The sequence below is a fragment of the Lepisosteus platostomus genome, chromosome 19 (assembly GCF_059453375.1).
Source record: "Lepisosteus platostomus isolate fLepPlt1 chromosome 19, fLepPlt1.hap1, whole genome shotgun sequence".
NCBI classification, from domain to species: domain Eukaryota; kingdom Metazoa; phylum Chordata; class Actinopteri; order Semionotiformes; family Lepisosteidae; genus Lepisosteus; species Lepisosteus platostomus.
The window spans coordinates 17,978,569-17,995,433 of NC_142629.1; the positions used below are offsets into that span (position 1 = coordinate 17,978,569).

General features: G+C 37.2%; 1 protein-coding gene across 7 annotated transcripts in view; it reads right to left on the reverse strand.

The window, feature by feature from the left end:
* iqce (IQ motif containing E) overlaps positions 1-16,865 on the reverse strand; it is a 21,575-nt gene continuing 4,710 nt past the window's right edge. For 5 of the 7 annotated variants that reach the window (XM_088612854.1, XM_088612855.1, XM_088612853.1 and 2 more), the window contains exons 8-23: positions 16,712-16,762; positions 16,292-16,362; positions 15,953-16,025; positions 15,651-15,700; positions 15,410-15,567; positions 7,960-8,015; positions 7,615-7,835; positions 6,433-6,531; positions 6,048-6,147; positions 4,411-4,596; positions 3,809-3,856; positions 3,337-3,444; positions 2,828-2,949; positions 2,379-2,482; positions 1,709-1,846; positions 1-1,162 (exon numbers count right to left, since the gene is read on the reverse strand). In XM_088612854.1, the coding sequence (XP_088468980.1) occupies positions 1,050-1,162; positions 1,709-1,846; positions 2,379-2,482; positions 2,828-2,949; positions 3,337-3,444; positions 3,809-3,856; positions 4,411-4,596; positions 6,048-6,147; positions 6,433-6,531; positions 7,615-7,835; positions 7,960-8,015; positions 15,410-15,567; positions 15,651-15,700; positions 15,953-16,025; positions 16,292-16,362; positions 16,712-16,762 (1,698 nt within the window). In that variant the 3' untranslated portion in view covers positions 1-1,049. The remainder of the gene's footprint in view (positions 1,163-1,708; positions 1,847-2,378; positions 2,483-2,827; positions 2,950-3,336; positions 3,445-3,808; positions 3,857-4,410; positions 4,597-6,047; positions 6,148-6,432; positions 6,532-7,614; positions 7,836-7,959; positions 8,016-15,409; positions 15,568-15,650; positions 15,701-15,952; positions 16,026-16,291; positions 16,363-16,711; positions 16,763-16,865) is intronic. The other 2 variants (XM_088612852.1, XM_088612851.1) reach the window with 2 other exon arrangements.

Genomic DNA, 16,865 nt, shown 5'->3' on the forward strand with positions numbered 1-16,865 from the left:
TCATTCAATTTATGTTTAATAACAAACAAAAATAAATCTTTAAAATATCACCATACTAAAATACAATTTTCTTTCTTAAATACACTTTAAGGCACAAAGCATATTGCAGATCAGATGTACACAATTACTGATTGAAACAATTAAGATTTGTCTTAGGGACATCGGCCTTATAGATATTCCTGGCGACACTGTGATTTTTCTTATATTCTTTTTTTAAAATAAAATGCCTTTGAACAACTTATGGACGATTAACATCAAATTCAATGATCAATTTAGTTTCATTATCACATCAAAGACAAATGTAAGCGTAAAGCTTATGGGTCACAATTTTGTGTGTCTGCTGAGAAACATAATTTTAGATAATAATAGAACTCTCTCTGACACCATGTAGTTTAATTTATTGTGCTATGAGTGAGTACAAGTGCATACTACAAAATTCCCACAAACAATAATAAATGTTTTCACATTTGAGTAATTGTATATCAAAAAGGTTAACCATGGCCACAAGGGTGACTTCTGAAGTAATATATATATATACAGTGTATAGTACAGGATACACTTTTCACACATTATAAAAAAATGTAAAATGAGTTTTTTTTATATAAAGTTTCATCTATAAAGTTGTCAAATGAGTTCAGGCACTTGATTTTGGTCAGAACAAGCTTTTTTGAAAACAAAAACTGTCTATTCATTAAGATTAAAGACAGGAGATGACTGTATGACTCACAAACTAGGCTGTCTTAGCTCAAAAGGACATACAGTAATACATATACTAATGATATACTAATGCTTACATTTACAGATTTATAGCATTAATATTTAATACAAACCTAACACCACTATTTGGAAAATGTCATTTATCATATTTTATCAATTAATAAAGGGTTTTCCTATCTCTGTAATCTTATCAGATTTGTTTTTCTTAATGGAGAAAAGGGAGAGATGTGAAAAAAGATTTTGTAACCAGGATGCTTGCAGTTTGCAAATACATATTGCACTCAGTTCACTGAACCATATGACTGAATCACATCTATAAAGCAGGAGCTTCATCATCTCATTGGCCGTGATGGGGAAACAATGATGTCATCAGAGTCATCTGAATCGCCACCCTTTGAAGTCTGTGCAGGAGCAGCAGCAGTCAGATGTTGATTTAATTTTCCTGCTAGATAAAAAATACAACTGTTTTAAACTACTGTACCTTCTTTGATAATAAAAACATTCTTTATTCATGGTGCATTTAATTCTTCTTTACTTCTTACAAATTATAGTAGTGGCAAGCTCAGCTCAGCATGTTAAGATGAATTAGAGTAAAGCACTTTTAGAAATATGCTGTAACTAAATAGGAACAGTTTAGTAGACAATATATATTAAATGTAAATTAATGAGTGAGTACTGAATATGGTAAGCAGTTACTGAGAAAGTGATGCGATGATGTGATATTTTTCTTGTACATTTTAAACTGCTAAGTACGTCCTACAGACTTGTTTTACTGTATGTTTCTGTATGTTTCTGGAGGAAAGAACTGGAAATGTTTTGACTAGTATTTTTGAACTAAGGGGTTTGTCAGGGAACTAGCAAGAAGAGTTCCCTGACAGATATAAATAAATAATACGTTACATAGATTACATTTGTACTGTGTAATATATATTTATGGACGCAAGACCTCAAAGAATGTAAGAATCTAACTCTCTGTAATTACAGTTCTTACCTAAGGAGAGTCTTTTAATAGGAGGGCTAGGCTCCTCTGACTCTTTGGCTTTCCATCTTTCACCACGGCCTTCTCCATTGACTTCTCCAAGGCCTTCCTTCGCCTCTTCATCATCACTGCATGCGGCAGGTTCCAAACCTGGCACACAACGAGAAGCAGTCAGTTTCCTCCCCTCACCTCTCAGATCTGCATTTTTAGGTAGTTCTGCACCAATCTCCCTCTCAAGCTGTTGCTTTCAGGGTGAAATAAAAAACAACAGAAGAAGCCCTAAAAGAGTAACATCAGTTGCTGTATTATAATGGAATTGAATTTCCACCTAGGAGTATTTATTACACAGAATAAAAATAATCCATTGTGCTTTTGTCTTTTCTAATAATTAAAATTATGAAAAATAATTAGAGAGCTTCTACAGTTTAAGTCAAGTAATTGTTGCTAAAGAGGGTGTCTAGCTACTCAACAACTTACTTTTTCACACAAACATTGAACGCTGGCTGAATTGTATTCCAATAATGACAAAGTAGAGTTTTTGTGTGTTAATTCGTTTTGCCTACCATTAGGATGATGTCATGTCTAAGTTAAAACACACAATCCTACTGACGTTTCACCACAATGTACATACACTGCACTGCAAATATACAGGAATTAAAACGAGACTCCAAAAGAAGATTACCCTGAGCTGCCAGGTTTTTAAGGACAAAGGGTTTCCTCCTCGGTGCTGGAACGGGTCCTGTGCTTCTAGGAGTCGAACTCAGTGTCCCTCTCTCAGAAAGCAAACTACAGAAAAACATAAAAACCTACAGTCATGAAACTAATAATAATAAAACACAGGCTGCTGTGGGTAAAACCAAACCAACAGCTGATTTATGTAGTGGCTAAAAAAACACAAATCTGTACCCCGAAGGATTACATAAACTAATTATTTATATGACAGTGAATAATTTCACACAATGATTACTCATAGAGGTAGCATATTAACCTTTCACTGCATTTAAGCAGTAGGTGAAATGAATGCACATTTCTTTATGTAATAAAACAATTAAATGTGGACACACTAATTACAAGGGTTGCTGAGTGTTAATTCTGTGCAGCAATAAAATGATGTGAATTCTAGTCAGTCACCTGCTGTCGAGTTGTCCACGGCGTGCCAGGTGACCTCTGAAGGCTGACTGCAGTAATATCACGGCCTGCTCATCACCATTATCCAGGCTGTGAGAGCTCATTTTCTTGCTCACATGTGGGCTCTGAAAGAACGTAAAACCACGATAACATACTTAACTGCCAGAGCATCTTGCATAGCATAAACCACAGCCACAACTGTTTGGCAACATCCTCTTGCTAAACACAATGATCCAAAATGATCAACATCTTAATGGGATTTAAAGCTATGATGCTCTGGAACATGTGGTCTTCTATTTATGATAGCTGGTTTAATTAAAAAATCTGAATTGGACTCATTAGCCATCTAGTGGCAGGTCGGTTTTACTGTACTTTATAATTAGAAGGACAACAGAAATGGCTAAAGAATTGTAATTTAAAACAGTAAGTAATATGTATGTCATTGGAACTGGAAATATCTGAAATCCAAAGTCAAAAACTGAAAAGCTTGAATAACACATTTTGTATATTACCTTGTTTTCAAAGCTGAGCGGTTTGTTGATCTGTGCAGCTTTCAGATCCGCTAATTGTTTTTCCCTGTTCAGGTGTCCTCTTAGCACTGACTGAATCAAAATTGCAGCCTACAATTAAATCTGATAAGTTAAAATCTGAAATACTGCTACAAAAAAAATAGTAGTAAAATAAACTCTGCTATCTCATAGATTCTGAAAGAATCCATCTCTAAGGTCTAGCTTTCATGTGAAGCACTAAAATATGATAGCAGTGCTAAAAAAGCACCATGACACAACTTAATCTTTTTAAACCCTGGTAAAAGCACCAGCCAGGTATTCGATTCATCATCTTTAAAGCAAAGTATGATTGAGCAATTTTGCTAGCAATTGCTTGCATAATATCAATAACATTTACTTCTGTGAGTCTGACATATTGTAAATATATCTACATATCTATATATAACAAAAATATTACATGTAGGAAAATACTTACCTGATCTGAAATATTATCTTTGCTTGCATCTTCACTTTTGCTTCCATTCTGCCAAAAAAAGAAGAGTTGTGAATGTAACGTACACACGGTGTAAAATAACTGATATTACTAACTTCCAACAACAGAGACTACAGGATTTCATCTTAGTTTTCAAAATGATCAAATGCATGGAAAAAGTCAATAAAGTGTTAAAATTCCGCCTCCTAAAAATATTCACATTGTCACTCATAAGAAATCTGATGAAATTCATTCAGGATTGGAAACAGATGTCACTGCTTTAAACAAAGTGCTGCTGTAGTGAGGAACTGTTCAGGCAAGTTAACACTGTTTAATTTTCAAGAAACTGCCAGAACAAAAAAACTGTTTGGGAAATATCCAATTACTCCAATACCCAATACTTCTTACTATCTTATGAAGCAAAAAAGTTAATATTTGCATACAAAGTTGCTCTAAGAGTTCATCTGCCACGGTTGTCTACTTACAGTACATGAAACTGTTCACTTTATAACCTTTGGGGTATGCCAAAATTATCACAAATACTGTATGTTCTACACATCAGCAGCTAAATCCTTGCTTGTTTTTGGAAATGGAATAAACTTTACCCTATTTTTATAACTGTGCCAATGTTTCTGAATGGTTCTCGCTGCCTCTTCCTGTTTTTCATCTCTTTTTTGATGTCGATGCACTTGGTTGGATGGAGAGAGGAACAAAGTGTTTTCTGGATCCTTTTCAGGGTTGACACGGGACTGACTTCCAAATTCCTTGTTGAAGGGCTCCCTTCTCTGACCCTGGAAAAAGGCAGAGCCAGTTAACCATTGTGTTACAGTTTAGAAGTACTGAGGATTCAAGGGATTCAAAGGGATACTTTCAAAGCACGATGAGTAGAACAGTGGATTGTGGCCAGCCTCTTTATGGTAGATAGTTGTGACTATCACAATGAAAACCTTTTCATTTGCTTTCCAACTCTGGTCTAAGCCAAAAACATTTTTTAGATAAGATCAATGTTCAAGCCAGACACAGTGTAATGGAAATAAAGCCCATACTGGCGTAAAAATATAAAATACATATGAATGTCTTCCTACAAATCTAGTAACAATGTAGTTATATATTTAGAAAATTGTACTAATTCACACATTTATAAAAGCTGAGAGTTAAAATACAGAAAAGTAAAAACGTACTGAAGAAAGGAACTAACAGAAAAAATAGTACCTGTCAGACTAATTAAATCACAGAATCTGTAGAAACTATTGATGGTTTAATACATACAAATGATGTAACTTCATATTATACACTAATTACAAGGGTTGTAATGATGAAGTTAATATTATACACTATAATATGGTGCTCTGAAATAATTCCTAAAAGTTTAAAAAAGAACATAGTTGAGTCAATATGCTTTTCAATATAAGCAGATAAATATCATCAGCAAAAAGCTTGAAGCCGAGCTAAACAGCTTTTGTCACAGCCTGTTATCAAATAGTTCTGGGTAGAAAACTACCTGGAAAGCTGCCAAAAGACTGAATAATAACCATTTAAACAATACAACAATGACAACTATGATTCCTAGGACATTGCTTTAGTTGAAAAATAATGACCCATCTAACATCTATACCCCCAATGCATTTCTGTGAAAAAAGAAAAAGCAAACAGAATAAAAAAAGAAATAACTGTACTGCCTCTATAACCTATAACACTATTTCTCAGTTTTTCTGAAAATGTTGCATAAAATAATATATCAGGGTTCTCCAACCCTGCTTCTGAGGAGCCTCAACCCTGTTAAACAGGTGATTTGTTAAATTAAGTAATTTAAAGATCATTTGGAACAGAACAGAATATGCATGAATGGAAGAACCTGCTTGCATTCATGCTTATGTTAACTGAAGAATCACCTTCTTAGTGATCAAAGTATTCATACTCTTTAGAAAACAGGTAGTGTACTTCAGGACTAACAGAAGTTGTCCCCTCCAGGACCAGGGTTGAAAACTCATGTTTTATATAACAGTGTAACACTGCACTAACCGATCATGCTCGTATCACGTAAACATTTATTTGCACTGTTTACTTTTTATAGATGACCGATATCAGCTACATAAAATCCAAAAGCTGACAATAGGAAATCCATCCTGCGCTCACGTTGAAAACCAGAAGAGTACGATATAACATAATTTTAACCTTTTTCATGCATTTAATTTGTCAGGATTCTCCCAAACTAAAAAAAAATAAATATTTTTCATTTTACCTGTTTAGTTGATTTTACAGACTCTTCTTTAAAATGTCTCTCATCCTCTAGTTCTGATTCCAACTTTTTTATTTTTTCTTTGAGTCTTTCCATCTGTTCTCTGAGGTAAAGGAAGGTGTTAGAGTTGATTATTAAAAAAAACCTCAATCATCTATTTAATTATATAAATATAAATATATACAATATTTGTTGGAAAACATCCTACCATGTATACTCGTTTTGTGCAAGTTTAATAATACAAGACATGGAAAAAAGGTAACTGCTGTTTTATAAATAACAGAGTTATTATATTAACAAAGTTATTTATAAATAACGTTATTTAGAATGTTAAATGGAAATAAATATTCATTGTTCAAAGCATGTGAATGAAGAAACAAGAAAGTACTTGAGTTCTTGACATGCATTCTCCTTTTCAACTGCCTTCAGCCTCTCAGCATCCTTTATCACATCCAGCTTCTCACTTTCCAGAAGCTTTATCTTAGCACTGAAATTAGAAAATATTTATGAAAGCATCGTGGCACAACACAGTGATTACCCTGAGAATTTGTGAGTTCAAACCCCTCGACATGGGACTTCACTCAAACTACTGATGTAAATGCTTTACTGTGTCACTGGATATGCCCAAGATGTCCCTGGAAATTAGAACTTACTTTGAAGTGATTTAACTGGTTAAATAAAGACTTTGTTTTAAAAATGGCACCACATCTTGTGCCCTGTGCTTTTATGTTATGTTCCAGCTTGCTAAAATACTTTTAGAAAATAATTAGCTATATTTTATTGGGAGGTCATACTATATGCAGTCCCTCAACAATTCTTATTTATAAATTGTATAGATGACTTATAAGGTTTTGCAATAGACACCAGATGTATTCATAAATTTCTATTTAATACTGTTTATGCAACTTCAATAAATAAAAAACTAAACCTGAGATGATTAAATCAACATTCTAAGGCAGTGGACTTCTACTTCCATTGTTTCACTTTAGTAATCCTCTTGAGAGAGATTGTGTGCTAATAACAGGCTTTTAAACTGGCATATTTCTGTACCATCATTACAGGTAAGAAGCTTTCAAATCTTTTCTGTTTACAAAGAAGACGCTATCATACGCATGTGCCTCAAAGAAATTCAGCACCCAGTACAAAAAACTGCTAGTGAAATAGCTGGGTTAAGTGTTTTTTTTTATTTGGAATCACCAAGTACATTTGAATGTCCCTCAATTTTAAATATACAACTTCTGGATAATGCAACTGACCACCACACCTCTCGTACCATCATCTGAAATGTGAATTCCCTTTTTTTCACACTGTTAGACCCACAACATAGACAGAAGAGCTCAGGTGTCAGGTTAGAAACTAATCCCGGCTCATTGGCTCACTAATGAAAGACACTAGTAAACTGTGAATCCACTGAGCTCAACTGTGCAAACTGTGGCCACCAACTGTCACAGTCATCACACAGCTCAGACTTCAACCAGCAATCTCCACAACACAGTGGATTCACTGACAATTTGGGGCCTCCCGGTTTGCTAAGTTTAATCAAGACCTGAATCTTTAATAAATGGCTTACATCTTCTCAGTTAGCTGCTCTTGTAGATCAGCACGCTCCTCCCTCATTTTCTTGACCAGCCCACGGAGACGAATACATTCCTGCTGGAAATCTGATCCTTTGGGAGTCTCGGTAACACTTTGAGTGGCTATATCAGAACTGGTTGCCACTGTGCTAACATGAGTGGCCCTTGCGCTGTCCACTTCCACTTGGGGAGTATTTGATCCTGATTCTTCAGCTTTCTTAAAAACATTAATGGAAAAATTGAATGTAAAGTTAGTGACTATTAATAGTCACACTACTGTGTCTCAGCTATATTTTTCAGCTTTTAAAGTTCATTTCTCTATTACTCAAGGGAACACTCACCTTTTCGAGCTCAGACATGCGTCTTCTGAGCCTCTGTTTGCTCCAGTCACTGTAACCTGAAAGGAATTTTTCAGTCACACATTAAGGTCAAACGTTAAAAAAACTGAGTAGAGAAAATATCAAATATGATTTAATAACTGGACTTTATTTATAATGCTAACTAATTTTAGTTAATTAAAGTCAGATATGATACTGATAAGACCCACTGACAAAATTGTGACCTTACATTAAAAGAAATGTTATAAAAGGTTATAATGTACATGTGAAAGGTGTGTAAATGTATTTCCTTAAATCGTTCAGCTTAAACAGGTCATCAACCAAAAAAACCTTAAAAGAACTGAGGAAGGGTGGTTTATGAAACCACTATAGAAGAAGAAATAAAAAGCAAATTAACCCTACACTGGCCTAAAATGCACCCTGATTAAAATCCATCTTTTTAGCATCATTCACCTGTTTCAACGATTGCCTAAAGAAGGCAGATTATTGAAGAAGATGAATTTCCAAGAGGTTTTCTCAACATTTTTGATTGTTTAAGACACATATTTCTTGGATTGAGGAACATTTCAAATCTGATGGCTGGAGGGCTTTAGAGACAGATTGCAGATACATTTTTTACATTCAGTGCTGGATTCTGGGGCCCAAGGCAACTTTAGGACAAGTGATAATCTACTCCTATCTGCAATTTTAAGTAAATCAGATGACTGGAGGGCTTCAGAGACAGATTGCAGAAATGCTCAGCTGAAACCCCAGCTAGGGTTATAGTTAGCTTTACGGTACAACATATACATTTCTTACATTCACTGCTGGATTCTGAGTCCCAAAGCAGTTTTAGGACAAGTGATAATTTGATCCTACCTGCAATTTTTAGAAAATCAGATGAATGGAGGGCTTCAGAGACAGATTGCAGAAATGCTCATTTGAAACCCCAGCTAGGGTTAGGGTTAGCTTTACCGTACTACATATATATTTCTTACATTCACTGCTGGATTCTGGGACCCAAAGCAGTTTTAGGACAAGTGATAATTTGATCCTATCTGCAATTTTTAGAAAATCAGATGACTGGAGGGCTTCAGAGACAGATAGCAGAAATGCTCAACTGAAACCCCAGCTAGGGTTAGGGTTAGCATTAGAGTACTACGTATACATTTTTTACATTCGCTGCTGGATTCTGGGTCCTAAAGCAGCTTTAGGACAAGTGATAATTTGATCCTATCTGCAATTTTTAGTAAATCAGATGACTGGAGGGCTTCAGAGACAGATAGCAGAAATGCTCAACTGAAACCCCAGCTAGGGTTAGGGTTAGCATTACACTACTACGTACACATTTTTTACATTCACTGCTGGATTCTGGGACCAAAGGCAGCTTTAGGGCAAATGATAATCTACTTCTATCTGCAATTTTAAGTAGATCAGATGACTGGAGGGCTTCAGAGACAGATAGCAGAAATGCTCATTTGAAACCCCAGCTAGGGTTAGGGTTAGCATTACAGTACTACGTATACATTTTTTACATTCGCTGCTGGATTCTGGGTCCTAAAGCAGCTTTAGGACAAGTGATAATTTGATCCTATCTGCAATTTTTAGTAAATCAGATGACTGGAGGGCTTCAGAGACAGATAGCAGAAATGCTCATTTGAAACCCCAGCTAGGGTTAGGGTTAGCTTTACCGTACTACATATACATTTCTTACATTCACTGCTGGATTCTGGGTCCCAAAGCAGTTTTAGGACAAGTGATAATTTGATCCTACCTGCAATTTTTATTAAATCAGATGACTGGAGGGTTTCAGAGACAGATAGCAGAAATGCTCAGCTGAAACCCCAGCTAGGGTTAGGGTTAGCATTACACTACTACGTATACATTTCTTACATTCACTGCTGGATTCTGGGGCCAAAGGTAGCTTTAGGGCAAATGATAATCTACTTCTATCTGCAATTTTAAGTAGATCAGATGACTGGAGGGCTTCAGAGACAGATAGCAGAAATGCTCAACTGAAACCCCAGCTAGGGTTAGGGTTAGCTTTACCGTACTACATATACATTTTTTACATTCACTGCTGTATTCTGGGGCCCAAAGCAGTTTTAGGACAAGTGATAATTTGATCCTACCTGCAATTTTTAGTAAATCAGATGACTGGAGGGCTTCAGAGACAGATTGCAGAAATGCTCAGCTGAAACCCCAGCTAGGGTTAGGGTTAGCTTTACCGTACTACGTATACATTTCTTACATTCACTGCTGGATTCTGGGTCCCAAAGCAGTTTTAGGACAAGTGATAATTTGATCCTACCTGCAATTTTAAGTAGATCAGATGACTGGAGGGCTTCAGAGACAGATAGCAGAAATGCTCTGTTGAAACCCCAGCTAGGGTTAGGGTTAGCATTAGAGTACTACGTATACATTTTTTACATTCGCTGCTGGATTCTGGGTCCTAAAGCAGCTTTAGGACAAGTGATAATTTGATCCTATCTGCAATTTTTAGTAAATTAGATGAATGGAGGGCTTCAGAGACAGATAGCAAAAAATGCTCAGCTGAAACCCCAGCTAGGGTTAGGGTTAGCTTTACCGTACTACATATACATTTCTTACATTTACTGCTGGATTCTGGGGCGCAAGGCAGCTTTAGGGAAAAAGATAATCTACTTCTATCTGCAATTTTAAGTAGATCAGATGAATGGAGGGCTTCAGAGACAGATTGCAGAAATGCTCATTTGAAACCCCAGCTAGGGTTAGGGTTAGCTTTACCGTACTACATATACATTTCTTACATTCACTGCTGGATTCTGGGTCCCAAAGCAGTTTTAGTACAAGTGATAATTTGATCCTACCTGCAATTTTTAGAAAATCAGATGACTGGAGGGCTTCAGAGACAGATAGCAGAAATGCTCTGTTGAAACCCCAGCTAGGGTTAGGGTTAGCATTAGAGTACTACGTATACATTTTTTACATTCGCTGCTGGATTCTGGGTCCTAAAGCAGCTTTAGGGCAAATGATAATCTACTTCTATCTGCAATTTTAAGTAGATCAGATGACTGGAAGGCTTCAGAGACAGATAGCAGAAATGCTCATTTGAAACCCCAGCTAGGGTTAGGGTTAGCATTACAGTACTACGTATACATTTTTTACATTCGCTGCTGGATTCTGGGTCCTAAAGCAGCTTTAGGACAAGTGATAATTTGATCCTATCTGCAATTTTTAGTAAATCAGATGACTGGAGGGCTTCAGAGACAGATAGCAGAAATGCTCATTTGAAACCCCAGCTAGGGTTAGGGTTAGCTTTACCGTACGACATATACATTTCTTACATTCACTGCTGGATTCTGGGTCCCAAAGCAGTTTTAGGACAAGTGATAATTTGATCCTACCTGCAATTTTTATTAAATCAGATGACTGGAGGGTTTCAGAGACAGATAGCAGAAATGCTCAGCTGAAACCCCAGCTAGGGTTAGGGTTAGCATTACACTACTACGTATACATTTCTTACATTCACTGCTGGATTCTGGGGCCAAAGGTAGCTTTAGGGCAAATGATAATCTACTTCTATCTGCAATTTTAAGTAGATCAGATGACTGGAGGGCTTCAGAGACAGATAGCAGAAATGCTCAACTGAAACCCCAGCTAGGGTTAGGGTTAGCTTTACCGTACTACATATACATTTTTTACATTCACTGCTGTATTCTGGGGCCCAAAGCAGTTTTAGGACAAGTGATAATTTGATCCTACCTGCAATTTTTAGTAAATCAGATGACTGGAGGGCTTCAGAGACAGATTGCAGAAATGCTCAGCTGAAACCCCAGCTAGGGTTAGGGTTAGCTTTACCGTACTACGTATACATTTCTTACATTCACTGCTGGATTCTGGGTCCCAAAGCAGTTTTAGGACAAGTGATAATTTGATCCTATCTGCAATTTTTAGAAAATCAGATGACTGGAGGGCTTCAGAGACAGATAGCAGAAATGCTCTGTTGAAACCCCAGCTAGGGTTAGGGTTAGCATTAGAGTACTACGTATACATTTTTTACATTCGCTGCTGGATTCTGGGTCCTAAAGCAGCTTTAGGACAAGTGATAATTTGATCCTATCTGCAATTTTTAGTAAATCAGATGACTGGAGGGCTTCAGAGACAGATAGCAGAAATGCTCAGCTGAAACCCCAGCTAGGGTTAGGGTTAGCTTTACCGTACTACATATACATTTCTTACATTCACTGCTGGATTCTGGGTCCTAAAGCAGTTTTAGTACAAGTGATAATTTGATCCTACCTGCAATTTTTAGAAAATCAGATGACTGGAGGGCTTCAGAGACAGATAGCAGAAATGCTCTGTTGAAACCCCAGCTAGGGTTAGGGTTAGCATTAGAGTACTACGTATACATTTCTTACATTCACTGCTGGATTCTGGGGCCAAAGGCAGCTTTAGGACAAGTGATAATTTGATCCTATCTGCAATTTTTAGTAAATCAGATGACTGGAGGGCTTCAGAGACAGATAGCAGAAATGCTCAGCTGAAACCCCAGCTAGGGTTAGGGTTAGCTTTACCGTACTACATATACATTTCTTACATTCACTGCTGGATTCTGGGGCCCAAAGCAGTTTTAGGACAAGTGATAATTTGATCGTACCTGCAATTTTAAGTAGATCAGATGACTGGAGGGCTTCAGAGACAGATAGCAGAAATGCTCCGTTGAAACTCCAGCTAGGGTTAGGGTTAGCATTAGAGTACTACGTATACATTTCTTACATTCACTGCTGGATTCTGGGGCCAAAGGCAGCTTTAGGACAAGTGATAATTTGATCCTATCTGCAATTTTTAGTAAATCAGATGACTGGAGGGTTTCAGAGACAGATAGCAGAAATGCTCACCTGAAACCCCAGCTAGGGTTAGGGTTAGCATTACACTACTACGTACACATTTTTTACATTCACTGCTGGATTCTGGGACCAAAGGCAGCTTTAGGGCAAATGATAATCTACTTCTTTCTGCAATTTTAAGTAGATCAGATGACTGGAGGGCTTCAGAGACAGATAGCAGAAATGCTCATTTGAAACCCCAGCTAGGGTTAGGGTTAGCATTACAGTACTACGTATACATTTTTTACATTCGCTGCTGGATTCTGGGTCCTAAAGCAGCTTTAGGGCAAATGATAATCTACTTCTATCTGCAATTTTTAGTAAATCAGATGACTGGAGGGCTTCAGAGACAGATAGCAGAAATGCTCATTTGAAACCCCAGCTAGGGTTAGGGTTAGCTTTACCGTACTACATATACATTTCTTACATTCACTGCTGGATTCTGGGTCCCAAAGCAGTTTTAGGACAAGTGATAATTTGATCCTACCTGCAATTTTAAATAGATCAGATGACTGGAGGGCTTCAGAGACAGATAGCAGAAATGCTCTGTTGAAACCCCAGCTAGGGTTAGGGTTAGCTTTACCGTACTACATATACATTTCTTACATTCACTGCTGGATTCTGGGTCCCAAAGCAGTTTTAGTACAAGTGATAATTTGATCCTACCTGCAATTTTTAGAAAATCAGATGACTGGAGGGCTTCAGAGACAGATAGCAGAAATGCTCTGTTGAAACCCCAGCTAGGGTTAGGGTTAGCATTAGAGTACTACGTATACATTTTTTACATTCGCTGCTGGATTCTGGGTCCTAAAGCAGCTTTAGGACAAGTGATAATTTGATCCTATCTGCAATTTTTAGTAAATCAGATGACTGGAGGGCTTCAGAGACAGATAGCAGAAATGCTCAGCTGAAACCCCAGCTAGGGTTAGGGTTAGCTTTACCGTACTACATATACATTTCTTACATTCACTGCTGGATTCTGGGTCCCAAAGCAGTTTTAGTACAAGTGATAATTTGATCCTACCTGCAATTTTTAGAAAATCAGATGACTGGAGGGTTTCAGAGACAGATAGCAGAAATGCTCTGTTGAAACCCCAGCTAGGGTTAGGGTTAGCTTTACAGTACTACGTATACATTTCTTACATTCACTGCTGGATTCTGGGTCCCAAAGCAGTTTTAGGACAAGTGATAATTTGATCCTACCTGCAATTTTAAGTAGATCAGATGACTGGAGGGCTTCAGAGACAGATAGCAGAAATGCTCAGCTGAAACCCCAGCTAGGGTTAGGGTTAGCTTTACCGTACTACATATACATTTCTTACATTCACTGCTGGATTCTGGGGCCCAAAGCAGTTTTAGGACAAGTGATAATTTGATCCTATCTGCAATTTTTAGTAAATCAGATGACTGGAGGGCTTCAGAGACAGATAGCAGAAATGCTCAGCTGAAACCCCAGCTAGGGTTAGGGTTAGCTTTACCGTACTACATATACATTTCTTACATTCACTGCTGGATTCTGGGTCCCACAGCAGCTTTAGGACAAGTGATAATTTGATCCTACCTGCAATTTTAAGTAGATCAGATGACTGGAGGGCTTCAGAGACAGATAGCAGAAATGCTCTGTTGAAACCCCAGCTAGGGTTAGGGTTAGCATTAGAGTACTACGTATACATTTTTTACATTCGCTGCTGGATTCTGGGTCCTAAAGCAGCTTTAGGACAAGAGATAATTTGATCCTATCTGCAATTTTTAGTAAATCAGATGACTGGAGGGCTTCAGAGACAGATAGCAGAAATGCTCAGCTGAAACCCCAGCTAGGGTTAGGGTTAGCTTTACCGTACTACATATACATTTCTTACATTCACTGCTGGATTCTGGGGCCCAAAGCAGTTTTAGGACAAGTGATAATTTGATCGTACCTGCAATTTTAAGTAGATCAGATGACTGGAGGGCTTCAGAGACAGATAGCAGAAATGCTCCGTTGAAACCCCAGCTAGGGTTAGGGTTAGCATTAGAGTACTACGTATACATTTCTTACATTCACTGCTGGATTCTGGGGCCAAAGGCAGCTTTAGGACAAGTGATAATTTGATCCTATCTGCAATTTTTAGTAAATCAGATGACTGGAGGGTTTCAGAGACAGATAGCAGAAATGCTCACCTGAAACCCCAGCTAGGGTTAGGGTTAGCATTACACTACTACGTACACATTTTTTACATTCACTGCTGGATTCTGGGACCAAAGGCAGCTTTAGGGCAAATGATGATCTACTTCTATCTGCAATTTGTAGTAAATCAGATGACTGGAGGGCTTCAGAGACAGATTGCAGAAATGCTCTGTTGAAACCCCAGCTAGGGTTAGGGTTAGCTTTACTGTTCTATATATACATTTCTTACATTCACTGCTGGATTTTGGGTCCCAACGCAGCTTTAGGAGAATTGATAATTTGATCCTATCTGCATTTTTAATATTCAGAGAGACTTTGGGCTGCTTGTATTCTAAATTGCAACACTCTGTAACTGGATGCCAAAACTGAGTCAGGTGAAGAGTTTTAAGAAAACCTGTTTTAATGGGTAAACACTCTTAATTTTGTCATTCAAACATACCTCTGGCAGTACTAGAAACAGAGGGGTTGTCCATAGCTCTTTCGAGATCCTGCTTCAGAGATTTATTCTCTTCTTGAAGCTGTTTGATGTTCTTCGACAGTCTCAGGATGGTTGAATTAAGTGCCTTCTGTTGTTTCTGGGATTCTTTTCTCTCAGCCCTGTTATAAAGCCAGATATACTGGTAAGGCAGGAGTCTGCTTTAACGAATGGGTGTACGAAATGGGAAATAATTAATTAATACCTGCTCTCTGCAGCTTCTGTATTGGCTAGTAAAATCCTTAATCTCTGTACCTGAAGAAAAAATAACGGATTGTTACAATTTAAAAATAAATATCAGTTGTGTTTATTACTTCAACCCCTTACTCGAGATCACATCCAATACATAACATTGGGGTATCACCAGACCGCATGAAAATATCTGCGGTTTCAACTGGAATTTATAAATTTAGAATTGCGTGCACAAACCATTGACAGGGTTATTTAATTTTTTTAAAAACATAGCTTCTGCTTCAGAAAGTGATTACTTATGCTTTAAAAACGCACCTCCTCATAGTATGTCTCCATTGCTATCTTCATTTCTTCAATATTTGTTGTCTTTAAATCGTTTTGAAGTTTACTATATTAGAATAAAAACAAAAATGTTATTTTTAGAACATTATAATGTAGACTATACTTTGCAGTGAATTGAGCTTAATGGAACTGATGTGGCAAAATGTGGTCAATTCAAAACAATTTGGCTAAATAAGAGTTTAATGTACATTTATGTACTGTAGGTAATATCTCCAGTTTATCATTTCTACTGAAAATATTATGGAAAATAACCTGGTGCCTGCCACACTATTTACAATATGCACAAAAACATTTTAAAAAAAAGATACATACTTTAAGGCATTATCCTTCTCTCTGCACTGCTGTTCCAGTTTAAGAATTTTCTGTTTTAGTCCATTCATTATCTGAGGGAGAAAAGTAATCTAAACCACCATGCAAAGTTTATTCCAGGTTCTTGCCTAGATTAGCTCATTAAATAATTAGCTTTCTTCTTTAAATGCCCTTTCCTAACCTTTTTTTAATCCTTCAAAATCTAAATAAAACAGCACAATGCATACTGAAAAACCCACATTGATTAATCCAGTTCTTCCTTAACCGCGAGCGCTGTGGCTGGACGCCGCAAGATGAACTTTGGATAACAGCAAATTAATGGAGCACTGAGTGAAGTTAAGCGTCACCAGAAAAGTCTGTCGTTAGCAGAAAAACTGTGATTAATTTAACAGTCTCGCTGCAGCCAAGAAACAAGTCACTTACTGCACTTGCGTCATTCTTTTTGTCAACCAGAAGCCTGGTATATTCAGACCCCTGCAAATGAGAAACAAATGAATTTGGTAACATCATAAAAAACAACAACACATTTATAATGAATTACTTTAACACGCTGATTCATTTATCCCATCCATCAATC